General features: G+C 41.4%; 1 protein-coding gene across 1 annotated transcript in view; it reads left to right on the forward strand.

The window, feature by feature from the left end:
* Positions 1-861, forward strand: part of INSC (INSC spindle orientation adaptor protein) — a 120,568-nt gene extending 119,707 nt beyond the window's left edge. Inside the window, exon 15 of the mRNA XM_032881247.1 lies at positions 246-861. Coding sequence (XP_032737138.1) covers positions 246-374 — 129 coding nt within the window. The 3' untranslated portion in view covers positions 375-861. The remainder of the gene's footprint in view (positions 1-245) is intronic.
* The last annotated feature ends 17,146 nt before the right edge of the window (positions 862-18,007 follow it).

Below are 18,007 nucleotides of genomic sequence, written 5' to 3' on the forward strand. Positions count from 1 at the left end.
GCAGAACCATTATTAAGACCACAAAAGCTGTCGGATGACACCCACCATAATGATCAAGGTACACATGACACCAGATGGCCAAAAGGACCACATCACGAAGGTGTCAGCTGACCGAAGTGATGATTGACTCAAAAATTGCTACAGGAGCCACTTCCTGGAATGTACGTCCTGGATCAGTGGAGGGGGATGCATGCACCTGAGCAGAGCCTGGTCTGACCTGTGTCACCTCTTCTGTTTCCCCCTAGGCTGCGCTGCGGAGACTGGCCGGGGTCTGCCCTGAAGGCCTGCAGGACTCTGACTTCCAGCAGCTGGTCCAGCCCCGGCTTGTGGACTCTTTCTTACTCTGTAGCAACATGGAGGAGAGTTTTGTGTAGTGAGTGCGGGAGAGGAAAGGCATTGGGCCCCAATCTCATGCCCTCTCTGAGTATGTACCCGTGAACACACCTGCGTACACACCAGCTCCCTCACCTCCTTATTTATACTTAATTTATTTTTTACAGGAAATGGACAGAGGGCTAAATTGTCTAGCAACAGCATCAGGCAGTCTGTGGGCCTGGGAGTCAGTCTTTTGTATTTTTATTTTGGACTTCTGTGACTTTTCAGTTACCGATGTTGAAAGGCATAGTGCCTAACATGACCTATTATCATGGACGATTTCCTTTCATCTTGCTTTTTCTACTCTCACTATATAATCTTGCTTCATTTTTCCCCTTTTTGGAACCAAAGTATGTTTACTGCCCAGTAGCCTCTGACTTTTTTTTTTTTTTAAACATGTCTTGTTCTTTTCTAAAAGATTTTAAATAAATTTCATAGTTGGACAGAATATACTGGAAGGAAGGTTCTATTCTTTACCAGATGAAATCATACAGAATGTGTCTTGTATTTTCAGGTTACATTACATCTTAGATCAAATTCTTCAGTCATAAGTTTTCATGTCCCCAAATCCTTTCCAACTATTAAAACCCTGTAGAGAGTTGTATTGCTTTCATAAGTGCACGAATGGGTCAAGTTCTGAGGGATTTAGTGAGAAATCAAAGAGATTTCTGAAGTTCCCAGAACTTCAGTTTCCCTAGACTTTTCTGCTCTTGTGTAACTTCCTGGCAACTGGGATCCTCAGTAAATGATATCTTTTCAAAAGTGTACTTGAAAGTAGTGGTGTGCCAGAGCTGGCTCTTGCCAGCTTGCAAGGGACAACCGTGAGAATTTCTCTCCAATTCTGCATTCAGTGATCGCATTTTGGTAACTTGAAATTGGCAATGGTGGGAGTATTTACATCTCAGAAATTAGATGATGTTATAACTCAGAGCTTTTTTTTTTTTTTTCCAGAGAGCTGGTTTGCCAACATCATTGCTTGAAAATATTAAAAAAAAAAACTATAAATCCTTCTGAAAGGCTTCATATCATCATATTGTTATATGATTTTACACGATTCAAGAAACATGTCTTGAACTCCTATTACTAGTCTAAATGAGTTAACGTCATGTATCCTGTCCTGAGCTGTGCATTTCATATGCATGATCTCATTTATTTCTGATAATAATCACATGAGATGTCACTGTATTATTAAATCCTTTTGCCCAAGATCACTAACTAGTAAGTGGTGCTAGGATCTGAACCCAGCAATATCTATTCCCGGAACCTTTGCTCTGAAGTCCTATGCTATAGAGAAAGGTGATATCAGGGTCCTTCCACCTAAAATGATGACAAAGATAACAGTGATAATCACAACAATAACAAACTTCTTGTACAATATTTTCCATGTGCCAAGCCCTTGTTTTATATATTTATATATTGCATATATAATATATATTTATATATTCTTATGAGTATACATTAATATTTATTACTATGTATTATTTATTCAGTCCTTATGCAACTCTGTGAGGTAGCTATGATGCCCACTTTACAGATGAGGAAAAAGAGGAAACTCATTATTTTCACATGAGACAAGGAAATGGCAGGCCCTGGATTCAGGTCAAGGTCTTCTGAGTGCTTGTACCAAGCTTCTACTTTTAGGAATAAGATTTTTGATGTATCTCATTGAGTTATGCAAATTATCTAAATGTTGACACCATTCCCTGTATGGCAGCAAATTCTATTAAGATCATTTCTGAGCTCATCAACGGCTTGAGAGCTCAAATTTTAGCACTGGCCGCAAACACCATCAGCTGTTTTGTTTGGGGCGACAAGCTCGCTTTGTTTTTGTGACAATGACTGCCAAATACTTCTTCAGTCTCAGCAACCATAGTTTTTCTGTCACTTATTCTCTCAAGTAAAAACAGTATTCCATTGGAGGCAAGGAGTTCCCTTTGTGATCCAATCACACAAGTGCTTTTCTCTTGAAACTGACACCCATCCTAGTCTGGCACACCACAGAGGTGCCTGAAGTGTAATTCTCCTGTTAACACCCTGAAGATAGAAAAAAGATGTCTACTAAAGGGTCAGTACTTAATGACGTTCATAATTTGTGCTGTTTCATCCAGAGTCTTTCTAAGTGAAATTAGTAGTTGACAAAAGTACTTTAAGGGCGGCAGTAAAGCATACAATGAGGGTAAGAACAGTGTGGTACTGCTACCTCAATCAGATCATGGTATGATTTTACCTACCATTGCTTTCACAAGATTAGTGCAAATATCAACAAGTGACAGAAGGTAAATAACGCACAATACTTAAGACCAAAGTTGGAAGACTAACACTACCTACCTTCAAGCTTCCTATAAAGCTATAGTGATCAAGACCTTATGGTACTGGTGAAAGACTAGACAGATAGATTACACAAACAGAATAGACAATATGGAAATACGTTCCCATAAATATAGTTAGCTGATCTTTGACAAAGGAGCCAAGACAGGAAAGAGAACCAAAGGTAGTCTTTTCCACAAATGGTCCTGGGACAACTGGATGAAAAATTGAAACAGAAAGAAAAAATTGAAAACAAAAAATTGAAACAGAAAAAAATGAAAGAAAAAATTGAATGTAGACACAGACTTTATATCTTTCATGAAAACTCAAAATGGATCACACACCGAAATGTAAAACACAAAACTATAAAACTCTCAGAAGGTAACATAGGAGAAAATTGATATGACTTTGGGTGTGTTGATGACCTTTTAGATATTACATCAAAGTCATGACCCATGAGAGAGAGAATTCATGAGCCAGGTTTTATTGAAATCAACAATTTCCGCTCTGTGAAAGACAATGCCAAGAGAATGAGAAGACAAGCCGAGACAGGGAGATGATTCTGTGAAATACATGTTTGGTAAAGGTCTCATTTCCAAAATATACAAAAAATTCTTCAAATTTGACAATAAGAAAATAAATAGCCTTATTAGAAATTAGGCCAAAGACCTTAACAGACACCTCACCAAGAAGATATATAGATGGCGAATAAGCAAATGAAAGGATGCTCTGTATCATGTCATAAGGGAAATTTAATTAAAGCAACAATGAGATACTACTACACACCCATCGGAATGGCCCAGATCTGAAACACTGACAATGCCAGTTCTGGCAAGGCTCCTGAGCAATGGGAACTTTCCTTCATTGCCGATGGGCATGCAAGCAGGACCAGTCACTTCATGAGACAGTTTTAGTCTTTCCTATAAAACTAATCATACAAGTGTATGTCTTAGCACATGTCTTACCATACAATCCAGTAATCATACACCTTGGTATTTACCCAAAAGAGTTAAAACCATGTCCACACAAAAGCTGGCATGTGGATGATCTTAGCAGCTTTATCCACTATTGCCAGAACTCGGAAGTAATGTGACCTCCCACAGGTGAGTTGATAAATAAACTGGTACATCCAGGCAATGGTTCTACTCAGCACTATAAAGAAATGAGCCATTAGCCCAGGAAAAGACAAGGATGAATGCATATTACTAAGTGAAAGAGGCCAATCTGAATAGGCTCTTTACTGTATGATCCCAATTATATGATCCTCTGGTAAAAACAAAACTACGGAGTCAGCAAAAAGGTCAGTGGTTGTCAGGAGTTGGGGAGGAGGTGACGAATGGGTAGAGCACAGAGGATTTTTACAGGAGTGATGATACTCTCTATAGGATACCATATGGCGGTTCATGTGGTCATAGCTTTACTCAGACACGAAGAGTGAACCCCAGTGTGAACTGTGGACCTCAGGCGATGATGATGTGTCATGTGGGTTTATCTGTTGTAACAAATGTGCTGCTCTGGTGGGGGACGGTGTTAGTGGGGAGGGACAGAGTGTATGTGGGAATCTCTGAACCTCCCCCTCAATTTTGCTATGAGCCTTAAGCTAAAGAGATTAAGTCTTAACAACAAAAATAATAGGAAGAAAAGATCGAAGATGGAGGGAGCCAAGAGCCTACTCAAAGGCACTGGGATGCACAAGTTGCAATGGAAGCTTCTACCGTAAGATGCTGGGGGAGAGCACTCTGCCCCTGGGAGACCTGCAGCTTTGTCACATTGTTCTCTGGCTTTACTCAACTTCAGAATAATTACTGTACCCCTAACATCTTTTGTAACACCCACAGATGTATGATATGACACAGAAGGGACACGTTATCAAAAACCAAAAGAGAAGGAAGAAAAAGAAGCTGGACACAAAATGGAAAACTCAGGCCAAAAAATTTCTTTTTAATAATGTTATTCGGAAAGAAAAAGACGGTTTGAAAGTAATGAAAGGGTGACATCAGGCCTTGATGGAATTTATAGTTACGACCTGTTGGTAGCAGGAGAACACCTTGCCCCTGCTCTCTAGGCTGTAAGGTGTGGGAGGCAAGATGGCAGGACGTGGTCTCAGCTGAGGAAACCCTCAAAGTCCCTCCAATCTACAGCAGCCTGCGGTGTGAACTGGGGGCTTGGCTGTATCTATCTGGGACAGCTTCTGGGCTCCCGGGGCAGGAAATCCCACTCTGAGACTCAGAACAAGGTGGGCAGGAAGGAGCCTTTCTTTATGGCTCAGTTGCTCCACCTGCTGTTTGCCCCAAGGTGGGAACGAATGCTGATTCGAATTTAGTGACCAGCTCCTGCCTGCAGTCATTGTGCCATGTACTACCTCTCAGAATTCTCACATTTGTGAATTATTATTGTCAATATTCCTTTTTATACCTTCCACTGCAGATGGGAAAAGGAGGCGTGGAGAGGTTAAGCAATGTTGCCAAAATCGAATAGTTACTACCGATGTGGAGAGTGCAGCCACATCTGTCTGACTTTAGACGTTTACTGGGAAGAAAGCCGGCACTTAGCACAAGGCACCTACTAGAGGGTAGACATAACTCTGGACTTTTGTAGAACCACAATCCTCCAGCCAACATACTGTTAGGGTCTGCCCCGGGGCCAGGAAAGAAAAGTAAAAATGAGAAAGTCCTGGGATTACTTGGGGTTTTAGTTGTCAATAAGCCATTGCCCTTAGAAAGGCTGTAAAAACATAATGGTTAAAAAAATATGGGCTCCGCAGCCTATCTCATTTTGAATCCTGGCTCTACCCCTTACTCACTCTGTGACTTTGGGCAGGGCACATAACCTCTCTGTGCCTCAGTTTCCTCCTCTGTAAGATAGGATAAGGATAGTGCCTTAATCATAGAGTCATTGTGAGGATTAAATGTGTTAAGACATGGAAAAAGCCTAGTATAATGCCTAATGCCCAATGTGCAATAAGTGTGGCAGCAGTTACTGTCCCCCAAATCCCACCTTTGCATCTATCCGGTTGCCTGGTCACTCTTGATGATGCTTCAAATACAAACCTGTAGTGTATTAGGACAGACTTTAATCCTGCAAATGATGTAGGGACTATCTAGTCCCATTTCCACGTCCTACACATAGAAGCAACAAGACTTGCCTAGAATTGCACAGCAAATTAATGGAAGAGCTGGGACTTGGAACCAAGAAATAACAACTACAATCACCATAGCCGCCATTTTGGGGAGCATGGGTTCCGTGCCAGGCACTGTAACAAACGGGACTTCACGAAATTTCTAAAATGACCATGTTAAATAGTCATTATTAATCCCTTCTTATGGATAAGGAAACCAAGGTTTAGAGAGATTTTACATTTTGCCCAACGCCGCATCAAAGGTAACAGAAAACGGGATTTCAGCAAAGACTACCGGGCACCAAAACCATGATCCTTTCACTTTGGTGCGCATACATCTTACTGTATCCATGTGCACATAAACCCAAACGTAAGATGTTTGACCTGAAAAATAGAAGGACAATGTTTTGGCAAAGTCTGAACCTTCTCTTTATTTGGAAAAAAAATAGTTTTCATTTTTAACTAATTTTTAAGCATTGATACATGAGCTTAGATATTCACTTGTTAAAATTGCAGTAATAGATATGAAGATTAATTTCAGGGAGAAAGAGAATAGGAATGAAACAATGAAATATGACTTAATCAAAATAGAAATCCCGGGTAGTTCCTGATCAATACCAGTAAAATGTCTAAAACAGATACTCCTTCATCTAGTTTCAGAATAAAGCACCAAAGACAAACCAAAGTAGATGTTCTGTGTTATCAATTCCATTTTTAAAGCCATGACAGCCTTTGAAAACAATTGTTTTAAAATTCCTTCTTGTTGATTTCTGATGGCCCCTTTGTAGAGATCTTATTTATGTCTGTACCCTTATAGTCTCCTTTCCTGTGATGTTTATCTGTGGTTTCTCTACAGTGTTTGGGACTATACGTGACTGACCAAAGCAGAAATTAAAGATGTGGCGGGGGTGGGGGGGAGGGGGCGAATGAAAGGGAGAGAGAGAGATCGTCTTTGACTTGAGACTGTCAAAAGAGTAGAAATCCACAGAAAAATCCATAAAGGGCTATTTGCCTATTTTCAAATTTTGGATTATATAAAAATGAAACTCTCATCAGTTTACCTACATAATTTACATGGCATTTTCCTTAAAGTCTGTGGCTTTTCTCTTCTCCACTCTGAATCAGTCCCATTGAGCCATGCCCCACCACTAGCCTTTAAAATACTCATGTCTCCCTTGGGACACCTGGGTGGCTCAATGGGTTAAAGCCTCTGCCTTCCGCTTGGGTCGTGTTCTCAGGGTCCTGGGATCGAGCCCCGTGGCAGGCTCTCTGCTCAGCAAGGAGCCCGCTTCCTCCCCTTCTCTCTCTCTGCCTGCCTTTCTGCCTACTTGTGATCTCTTTCTGTCAAATAAATAAATAAAATCTTTAAAAAAATACTGATGTCTCCCTTTACTGCTGGCCACAGTGACCACTTTGACAGCAAGGGATGTTGGAGTGACTGCTTGTGGGTGAGGCTCCTCCAGGTTTCACTCTCAGGGAAGGCCAGTTGAGGGAGAAGCTTTTAGGGTGACTTTCAGCTCCATCTTGCAGGCTTGGCTGCCCCCTGCAGCCCCCAGCTGTGTTGTGCTCTCTGCTAAATCCATTCTTGCCTTGGGGTACACGGTGGGGGAGGAGTACGCCATTTTCAATGGTCTTTGAAAAATATATTCTTTAGACTTCAGACATGTTAAAATGTAATAATGAACTTACCTATACTTTTAGAGAACTTCTAAAGTTAGAAGTTCATCTGGGGAGTTCCATTTAGGTTATCTGTTTTGAGAAATGCTTCATATGACCCACCTCAGGTAATTCATTGCCTTGTACCTGCTTAGCACTCCCATTAGGGAGGTCTTTAGAGAGAATTTCCAATTGTGAACAAGACATTTATAAGGCATATAGCAGGCAAGGAAAGTGGAGTTCTTTCCTTAAAATGCACATCCAACCTCCTTTCTCACCTCCAGAAGACAAATCCCATCTGATTTTCCAGCATTTTCTTCAAGGGGCCCAGTATTTGGGAATGATGTGGAGTTCTCTTATGGGGCCCTTCAGACAATGATAAAGATGTAGGTACACAAAAGCAGAAGGCGCTCGTGGGGGTCAGATGTCACACCTTCAAACAGGAAGAAAGTGGGCCTGGACGAAGACATCAACCTCTTTCTCTGAAGTCACTCCTCACGAAGGTTCCTATCACTCCACCCATGCTGGCATCTCTGAGTCAAATGACCAGCGGACGTTTTCACTTTCTCTAAGAGCTTGACCAGGATGGCCACGTCTTTGTCTATCTCTGGGCACCTGAGTGTGATGGCCATGTTGGGTACTCGCAGACACTGGTGGGCCTTTCTCTCTTCCCCACAGGGATGCATGTGTGTCCCTCAGCTGTGCTCTATCTTCTGCCCTTAAGATCAAGGCTTCCTTCACTTTGTGGAACCTCAGGTGAGTCATCACTTGGGCAAGGGAGACCCCAGAGAAGTAGGTAAGGCTCAGAGATGCTTCCTCTCAAGAGAATTTGGGAGCCATTCCGTAGCGTCCAAGTTACTATTTAACCTCCTTTTGAAGGGTTGGCTCCGCACCATGATTATTGATCAAACGACAGTGGGATCAATCTCCTTCCCCAAAGACCAGTTCAGGAGAGTCAGGGAGTGGGACACAGAGCTCATTAGCAGCATCTGCCTTCATCCTACTGGCACATCCCACAGGCTGAGGACCCCCAGCTGTCACCCCAAGACTCCCTCAAACCAAACTCAAAGTTTTAATACTTATTCATCAATTAAAATATCTTCCTTTTCTCCTTTGTTGCTTAGTGATATCCCCCAACAGTTACGTGGCTCTCTTCTTCAGTATGACTGGAGACCTCACTGAAAGCGGAAATTTGGACACAGAGACAAACACAAGGAAGTGAATGCCTTATGAGGATGGAGTTATGTGGCTATAAGTAAAGGAACTACCAGAAGCTAGGAGCGAGGCCCGGAACAAATCCTCATCTTATCCCTTCAGAGGGAGCATGGTCCTGTCGACACGTTGGTCTCTAATGTCTAGACTCCAGAACTGTGAGACAATAAATTTCTGTCGTTGAAGCTGAACAATCTGTGGTTCTTCATAGTGGCAGCCCCAGGCCACTCACAGGTGGGAAAGATACACGTGAACTCCAAGATAATTCTTATCCTGGGAAGGAAGGGAAAAGGATGGGATTAAGGAAGTATATAAAAGACCTTTATTTCATTAATAATAAAATAAACGATCTGTAGTATTTATGGTAAAGTCTTACTGTTGTTAAATCTGGGCAGTGAACATACGGGTGTTTGTATATTATTCTCTGTACTTTTCTTAATATGTGAAATGTCCCAAAATGAATTAAAAAGATTATTTAGAGGGGTGCCAGGGTGGCTCAGTCAGTTAGGTGTCTGCCTTCAGCTCAGCTCATGATCCTGGGGTCCTGGGATCAAGTCCCGAATCAGGCTCCTTGCTCAGCAGGGAGGCTGCTTCTCCCTTTGCCTGCTGCTGCTCTCCCTGCTTGTGCGCTCGCGCTCTCCCTCTAACAAACAAATAAATAAAATCTTTAAAGAAAAAGCTATTTAGAGGAGTGTGTGAGCACTCCTATCACAAGCAGAGTCTGCTGTCTTTGTCTATCTCCGGGCACCTGAGTTTGGTTGCTGATTCTAAAGCTGCAATAAGCAGATGGCTCTGCGTTGTCTTTAGCGCTGAAGGGAAAGCCTGCAGGGTAAGAGGTTGAAGATGCCAGGGAGCAATCCAAGCGGGCTGCATGGGAACTGGAGAGCTGGCCCACCCTCGATTTATTTTTAGAAGCACCACCTATTCACTTGTCTGTCCCTTGAACATTCTTTATAATTGATACTGCCCCATTCATCTTGCCTTGGGGTTGGGATGTAAGGTCAGAGATTTACCAATTAGAGAAGTAGATCCTTATGGGAAATATTGTCTCTGAAGCTAATGTTCGCACAATACCCCGTCTAGAGACAGCTCTTCAGGGCAGTGCACGATGTCATTTGATGTGTTAATCCTCGACTTGGAGACAGTCAAGAATTCATACTGACATCTGCTAGACCTTTTGAATACTCCCTGGTCTAAGTTAGAACCAGGAATTCTGGAGCACAGCTCCTGACCGGCGGCTTGCAGAGCTCTCTGCCCTGGGGCGGGTCCAGCATCATGCTGGATATGCAACTTGAAATCAAATTTAAGATCTTTTGCTCACTGTACACATTTAGCACAATGCATCCATGACAGAATGAGGCAGGACATCTAGGGTATAATTAACAATCACTATTCTACGACAATCTCAGCAACACAAATGCCAATTTGCTTGACAAATTCTGGCGAGAGAGGAAGGGGCCATGCGGTAACCATACAAAACAGAGTCCTTTTTGTTTTGAGGCCCCAACTCAGCAATCGCTCTTCCTCTTGTGTAGGAGGAAAGGATATCTTGTCTGATTCTGGGCCCCTGGGCTCTAGATGTGGGTTCATTGCCTGAACATCTCTCCAGAATCAAATTCCAATCCTACTGGGTCCTATGGGTCCTTGTGGGAGTCAGGAAAGATATGAATGGAGGTCCAAGAACCAAGAAGAGGCAATTCAGAGAATGAACACCCAGCTCTTTTGTTTGTGGCATACAGGCTATGTGGGAATTAAAAGCTCTAATCGTCATTGGATTTCGTTGTTGCTTAATGAAGACATGAAAGTGAATTACTACTTGAGAACTGTGGTTTGACAGAGAGATGTCTATCTAAAAGTGGGATCATCTTTGAAAATTAATGAAAAGAATTCCCTTGTGGTATAAATGTTAAAAGCTTCTTCTAGAGATAATAATGAAATTACTTTTATTTTCCTCCTGAAAAGGAACTATGGATCATGACTCCAAAAACTATATTTTTATCCCTTCCACCCCATAGTCTCCCAAATAGAAGAAAGAGTTGTAGGATCTGAGTTAAAATTAAATTATAAAGCAAATTTCACCCCTATTTTTCTATTATTGGGTGAAAGTCAGTTCTCAGATTCTTTCTATTTAAGAGACAAGATGGAAGAAAAGGGATAAGATTTATCAAGATGCTTAACACCTTACATGCATCCTTTGATTTTATTTTTAGCAGATATTATTATATCCATTTTACAGATGAGACACTTTGTGTCAAAGAGGTTCAATATTTTGCCCTCAATTTCATGACGAGCAAGCAGCAAATGCAGATAGGAACCCAGTTTTGTGGGACTCAAAAGCCCATGTTCTTTCCTATCTAGAATATTGTCCGTTCTTGATTACAAACGCTGGATGCAAACATTTACCAAATTCTACTGAGGTCTCTTTTGAGTACCTAAGCAATGGAAATACGCATATTCTCAGTGTTTAGACTCAAATCCTTTCTCTGTACTCTAATGTGAGAGAGAAGCAGAAGATGAAAACGGCAGAATGAGCAGTAGGCAAAAAGTGGTGACAACAGATGTGGAAGTTTGGTTTTATGGCCAAGGCAGGCACAGATCCAATAGGCATGGGGCAGAGGAGAGGACCCTTCCCAACCCAGCCAGGCTGGGGGAGGCCCGGCCCACACTCCCAAAGCCCCAAGTCCTGCTCCATCTCTAAGCTGAGATGCCAGAGGCCGGTTTCTAACCCAGACTTCCGTCCCAGGACACAAGGCAGTAACCACAAACATCGCCTGGGTCACCATCTACTGTGCTCTTGACTGGGTTGTTTAAAGGACAACCATGGCAGAACGCACCCGAGAAGCACACTGATCACAAAGTGTGCGATCAAATTTGTTCATTTCATAAATGTTCATCTAGCACCTGTTCTTGATGTCCTAGGACAGAAGGCAGGTGTATGGGCCATCTAGATTGGATATAAATCCCTGCCAACTCACTTACTATCTAATTAATCTAGGACTATCGTTTTCTATCAAGGTAGCACATTCATAAAATGAGACTAACACCAGCTCACGGGGTTGTTGTTAAGAATTTGAAATAATAGATGGGATGTGTCTAGTACGGGGCCCTGCACATTGAAGGTATAGAACAAAATGCTAGTTATTATTGCTTTTTAAAATTATATATTTAAAATGACTGTCCTGTTCTATTGATGCAATAGAGCCTGGGATAGACCCAGGGACAAAAAAAATGGAAAGAATAGGGAACTTTCCCCATGAGACTTTGAGAAGTACACATCTAGGATTAGAGCCAGACACGTAAACTCGAACGGATGATGGGATGAGGTAAGTCCTCTGACTGAGGGAAGGGCAAAGTTCTCTGGGAGCACTTTTTACAGTTTACTCTTTGATAAGTAAATATAATTTTATATTTTTAAAAAAGCTACATATCCTATAGGGTCTAAAGATGTTTGGGGTCTCTTGCCTTCACCAATGTACTCCACTGGAGTAAGGCTCTAAGCCAGGACTCTCTGGGCCAAAGATGGAAATTAGACGTTATTTCACATACCCACTCTGACAATTGATAGTGGCTTCCTGCACAGTTATTTTGGTGGAAATTTGGAATAGAGCAGCATAGCACACTCTCCTTCTAGCGACAGGATATCAAGGTGGCTAAGGGCTTGGATTCCAGAGCCATGCTCTCTGTTCCCTGCTTACTCTCGGGTAAGTTTCTTGACTTCTTCCTGCTTTCGAGCCTTCATCTGTAAGATGCTGACAAGATCCTTACCTGGGTTGCAGAATTCTTGTTAGGAATAAATTGATTAATTTAGTAAAGAGCTTAGAACAGAAACATATTTAGCTGCTATTATTATTATTATTATTGTCACCAGCAGCAGCAGCATGAATTAGTAATCCCCACCAGGGCTGAGGGAGGGAGGAGTGCAGTAAGAGACGTCAGTATTTTCCATCGGTTTCTGGGGCGTTGTTTACTAGTCCTGATCTAAGTTCTCTCCTTCTGCCATATGCTGAGTTTTGAGTTTAGTTTTGTAGTTGTCAGCCCTTCCTACACCCTGCTAGTCCACATTCCCTTTCAGCCTTAGCTAGTCCACTCCACGTTCCTCTATCAGAGCCAACACCCAACAGCGGACTGCTCCTTCTCTGTGCAACAGCTCCAAGTCTGGTCTTCAAAGTACAGAGGAAGACAGTCCCCACCACAGAAACCTCTGTATTCTTCCAGCCGTTTGGTACCTAATGAATCATGTATTTTGTATTCGATTCTCTTCACACATCATCTCTGGTACTTCAAATAATCTGACAAAGATATAGTTACCAAGGAGGAAATGAAGACTTGAGAGAATTTGAGTGACAATTTACTTCTGAGATAAGACCTTGGATGCAAATGCTGGTATTTTTGGTCTCAAAATATCTTCTTCCTTTCCTACTACATGCCTCGTTCTGGAATCTGCTGTCATCAGCACTTGGTTGCAGCACAAGTTAAGATATGGAACTCTGCAGTGTTTGTCCTGAGGAGTAGTGGCAGAGATGGGCAAGCTAACAGAAGCTCCTAGAAAAGAAATGGGCAATGACAGACCAAGTGCTGTCAGGAGATGGTCTAACCCCCTTGTGCCCCTGGTATGGGAATCAGGCTGGATTGAAGTAGGTCAGCAAAACAGAGGGATGGGGAAGATTCAGAACTGCGGAGCGGGCATGGTAGGAATGGCAGGCACAGTAGGGACAGTGGGACTGGGCCTCCGTGGAGGGGATGCACAGGGCCTGCAGCTTGAAGCAAAGTAAGACTATCCTAATTTCCAGAGAGTAGGATGAGGCTCCCATCCTGCTGGGTCCTGTTGCTTCACAAGATACCCGAGAGAGAGAGAGAGGGAAAAAAGCAGGTGGTAGCTGGTGCTCCCCTTGGAGAATTAATCTTGTAAAAGGACGAGAGTGCCTGGAACTTCCATTTCCACAGTGTGCCAGATATGGGGTACCCTGAACGGCCCTCACTGAAAACAGGGCATCAATTATAGACAACATCTTATTAAAGACTCTAATGAGCTGGCAAGAGAATAAAAAGCTAGGAACTAAGTGGAAGTAGAAACCGTAGAAACCCAAGAGGCAGGCTTTTACCAGGAGGGCATTTGCTAAACCAGATAAAAAGGAGCTACGGTTTTCAGAGCCTCACAGCCTGCTGAATTAATACCAAGTCCAGAATGGGCCTGAAGCAGAGAGTCTAAAGAGAAGCCTTCCAGCACAAAGTTGGGGCTCTAAAGGATCGCACCCTCAGAATAAAGGTGAGCTTGTAAGTCCAAGCTTCCAACCCAGAACCGTGGAGGGAAAATGGTCTCTCTGGGTTCTTGACACCAACACAGACACATGTGTGCCACAAGAGGGCGCTCAAGCGAATGTGCAGTCTGAAGTCACATTATTTGGGTGATTCCAAAAAAAAAAAAAAAACCCAAAAAACAAAAAACAAAAAAAACCCTCCAGGTCAAAGATTTTGATTAATGTTGTTCTTTAATTAGATAAAAATAGAATTCTCTGTGAAAGAAACAATTTCAAAGGCCTCAGAACATTTCCACAGATAAAGTTCTAAGATACATGAACTCGGTTGGAAAAAACCCACGTGACACAAAAGGAAATAAAGTACTTTGAGAAAGGACCAAAACAACAAAAAGAACCAGATCTACATTAAATATAGAGTTGAATCATCAAATCCAGAATATAAGTAAGAATATTTCTTTTTTTAGAGAAAATATTTGAAAAGAGTAAGACTTGTTTTTTATAAGATTTATAAAACTTACAAATTTATCATTTATAATTGCTAATTACATTTGAAAACTCCTTCTTGCCATGTAACATAACCTACTCACTAGTTCTCAGCACTGAGGCGTGGACATCTTTGGAAGGGGTGTTAATCTGCCTACCGGGTAGTGAGAGAAAGTGACTGTTGGTTTGGAAAGCTTTTTCAAATGGATTATAAAACCAAATGGATTTAAAATAGAAACAATAAAACTTCTAAAAATAACTTTAAAAATAAAGTTATTGAAATGAGAATTCAATAGATGACTTTTTTTTTTTTTTTTTTGAAGTAGGCTCCACACCCAACCTGGGGCTTGAACTCATGACTCTGAGATCAAGAGTCACATTCTCCATGGACTGAGCCAGCCAGGCACCCCTCAATGAATGATTTAAAAAGCCTTTAAAAGCTGCTGAATAAATGTTCATAATAGCCAAACTATGGAAAGAACCTAGATGTCCATCGACAGATGAATGGATAAAGAAGATGTGGTATATATATACAATGGAATAATATGCAGCCATCAAAAGAAATGAAAGCTTGCCATTTGTGACGACGTGGATGGAACTAGAGGGTATTATGCTTAGCGAAATAAGTCAGTCGGAGAAAGACAATTATCATATGATCTCCCTGATATGAGGAAGTGTAGAAGCAACATGGGGGGTTTGGGGGGTAGGAAAAGAATAAATGAAACAAGATGGGACCGGGAGGGAGACAAACTGTAAGAGACTCTTAATGTCACAAAACAAACTGAGGGGGGCTGAGGGTAGGGGGGTAGGGAGAGGGGGGGTGGGGTTATGTACATTGGGGAGGGTATGTGCTATGGCGAGTGCTGTGAAGTGTGTAAACCTGGCGATTCACAGACCTGTACCCCTGGGGCTAATAATACATTATATGTTTATTTTTTAAAAAAAGCTGCTGAATAGGGGTACCTGGGGGGCTCATTCGGTAAGCATCTGCCTTTGGCTCAGGTCATGATCCCAGCCTCCTGGGATTGAGGCCCCCATTAGACTCCCTGCTTGGCGTGAGGCCTGCTTCTCCCTCTCTCACTTCCCTTGGTTGTGTTCCCTCTCACTGTCTCTATCTCTCTCAAATAAATAAATAAAATCTTAAAAATAAATAAAATATTTTTTTAAAAAGATGAATTGGAAGATATGTCTGAAAAAAGTGTACATAGAAGAGTCTTTGATAGGGGTGCCTGAGGGGCTCAGTGAGTTAAGCCTCTGACTCCTGATTTCTGGTCAGGTCATGGTCTCAGGGTCATGGGCTTGAGTTCCACATCAGGCTCTGAGCTCAGCATGGAGTCTGCTTGTCCCTCTCCCTCCCCTCTCTGACCCTCTCCCTTTATCCCCCCCCCCCAACCTGCCCCATGATCTCTCTCAAATAAATAAATAAATCTTTAAAAAAAGAAAAAAGTCTTTGAGGGACAGTGTGGAAAAGAGGTTAAGAAAAATGAGACATAGTCAATAGGTTCAACACATGTTAACTTGGAATTCTAGAAGAGGAGGAAAGAAAGAGTGGGGCAGTGATTACGTTCAAAATCAGAGCTCAGAATGTTCCAACACTGACAAAAAAAGACATCACTTTCTCACTCAGAAATGCTATTGATTTCCCAGCAGGACAAATAAAAAGAAATTCACATGTAGACATATAAAAATAAAACCACAGAATTTCAAAGACAAAGACAAGATCTTACAAATAAGGAGTGGGGAAGAAAGAGATGACTTCTAAATAAAAATGATCACTAGAACAACAGCTTGTTTCTCAACAGCCAAAATGAAAGCCATCAGTGGAATGCTCTTATCAATGTATTAGTTTTCTACTGCTGTCACAACAAAGTACCACAAATTTAGCAGCTTAAAACAACACAGATGTACTGTCCCACAGTTGTGTGGGTCAGAAGTCCAGGCTGACAGCCGATTTCACTGCCCTTAGTTTTATAAGACTGAAACCAAGAGCCAGGTGGCCTCTTACCGAGAGGCCATAGGAAGAATCCATTTCTAGGCACACCGTGGTGGGTTGGGATAATTCAGGTCCTTGCAGATGTAGGAGTGACAATCTGTTTCTTTTCTGGCTGTCCACTGGGGGCTGCCCTCAGACCTTGGAGGCCTATCTCTGCTCCTTGAACATGGGTCCCTAGATTCCAGAACCAGCAACAGAACTTGCATGAACCTGTTTGTCTTCCTCTTCGTTACATCTCTCTTCCTCTTCTACTGCTCATCTCTGACTTTCTCTGCTTGTGAAGGATCTTGCAGTTAGATTGGACTCAGCTGGACACTCCAGGGTACTCTTTTTTTTTTTTTAAGATAGATAACCTTAATTACATTAGTAAACTCCTTCTTGCCATGTAACATAACCTACTCACTAGTTCCCAGCACTGGGGCGTGGACATCTTTGGAAGGGGTGTTATTCTGCCTACCAGGTAGTGAGAGAAAGTTACTGTTGGTTTGGAAAGCTTTTTCAAGGATAAAGGGAGACTGGCATTCTTAGATAAAAAATAACTAAGAGAATTTGTCATGAAACAGCCTTCACAAAAGGGAAATCTAAAGAATGTGTTTTAAGTGGAAGGAATGTAATCTTAGAAGGAAAATCTGGAAATGAAGAAACGAAAAGGAAAGAAAGTGGCAAAACATGGGTAAATCTTAGGGAACATCGTGTAAGATAACAAAAGGTTTTATGAAGTAAGGAAATTAAGGTTATGCAAAAATATCTGACAATGGGAATGGGTAAGTGGGGTGGAATGGGTGTATCCTAAAGTCTCTATAAATATTCCCTGCAGGCCAACAGATTTCCTATAAAGAATGTCCTTCAGGCTGACCTCTGCAGGGTCCCGTCAGTATCAGTCCATTTCTTTATTGTATACCTGTGCTAGGTTTTGAAATCAAAGTTGTGCTATCCTCTTAGTAGAAGTTTCTTTCTAGAGCAACTTTTAAGATAGGAACGTTTTGAATAATTAGTAAAATTAATCAATGAGACCATTTCATGATCTTTGTGAGAAGATTTTTTTTTTTTTATTCAATTTTCAACTCAGTTTATTTAAGGGTTATTGGACCAGTCACCTTTTTTTTTTTTTTTCCTACAGTCCGTTTTGGTAAATGTTTTCCATAGTCAGTTTTTGGAGGATTTTGTCATTCATGTCTCTTTTATTGGCACAAAAATTTCAGAATATTTCCTTATTATCTTTAAAAAGTCTACTGAAGCTGAATTTCATCCCATTCTTCATTTCCAGTATTTTTGAACTTTTATCTTTTATATTGATCAAGTTTGCCAGAAGTCTGTAAATTTTGTGGTTTTGTATAGTCTTTCAATTTTATGTTTATTTTATATTTTATTTTTAATAAATCCTTATTATTTCTTAAGTGTGGTGTTTATCAGGTGTATGTTTTTTATTAATTTTCTTTCCTCAACTTTTAATCTTTCTATAGCCTTATATTTTAGCTATCCTTTTTTTTTTTCAGTCATCACAGTAAAATTTATCTAAAACTTAGAAGTGCATAGCTTTTGTCTAAATAAATTTTCCAAGAGGCTTGTGATTCTCTCAGGCTAGAATTTCCTGCAGATACTCAG

The sequence above is a fragment of the Lontra canadensis genome, unplaced genomic scaffold, assembly GCF_010015895.1.
Source record: "Lontra canadensis isolate GAN:19392208 unplaced genomic scaffold, GSC_riverotter_1.0 scaffold74, whole genome shotgun sequence".
Lineage (NCBI taxonomy): Eukaryota > Metazoa > Chordata > Mammalia > Carnivora > Mustelidae > Lontra > Lontra canadensis.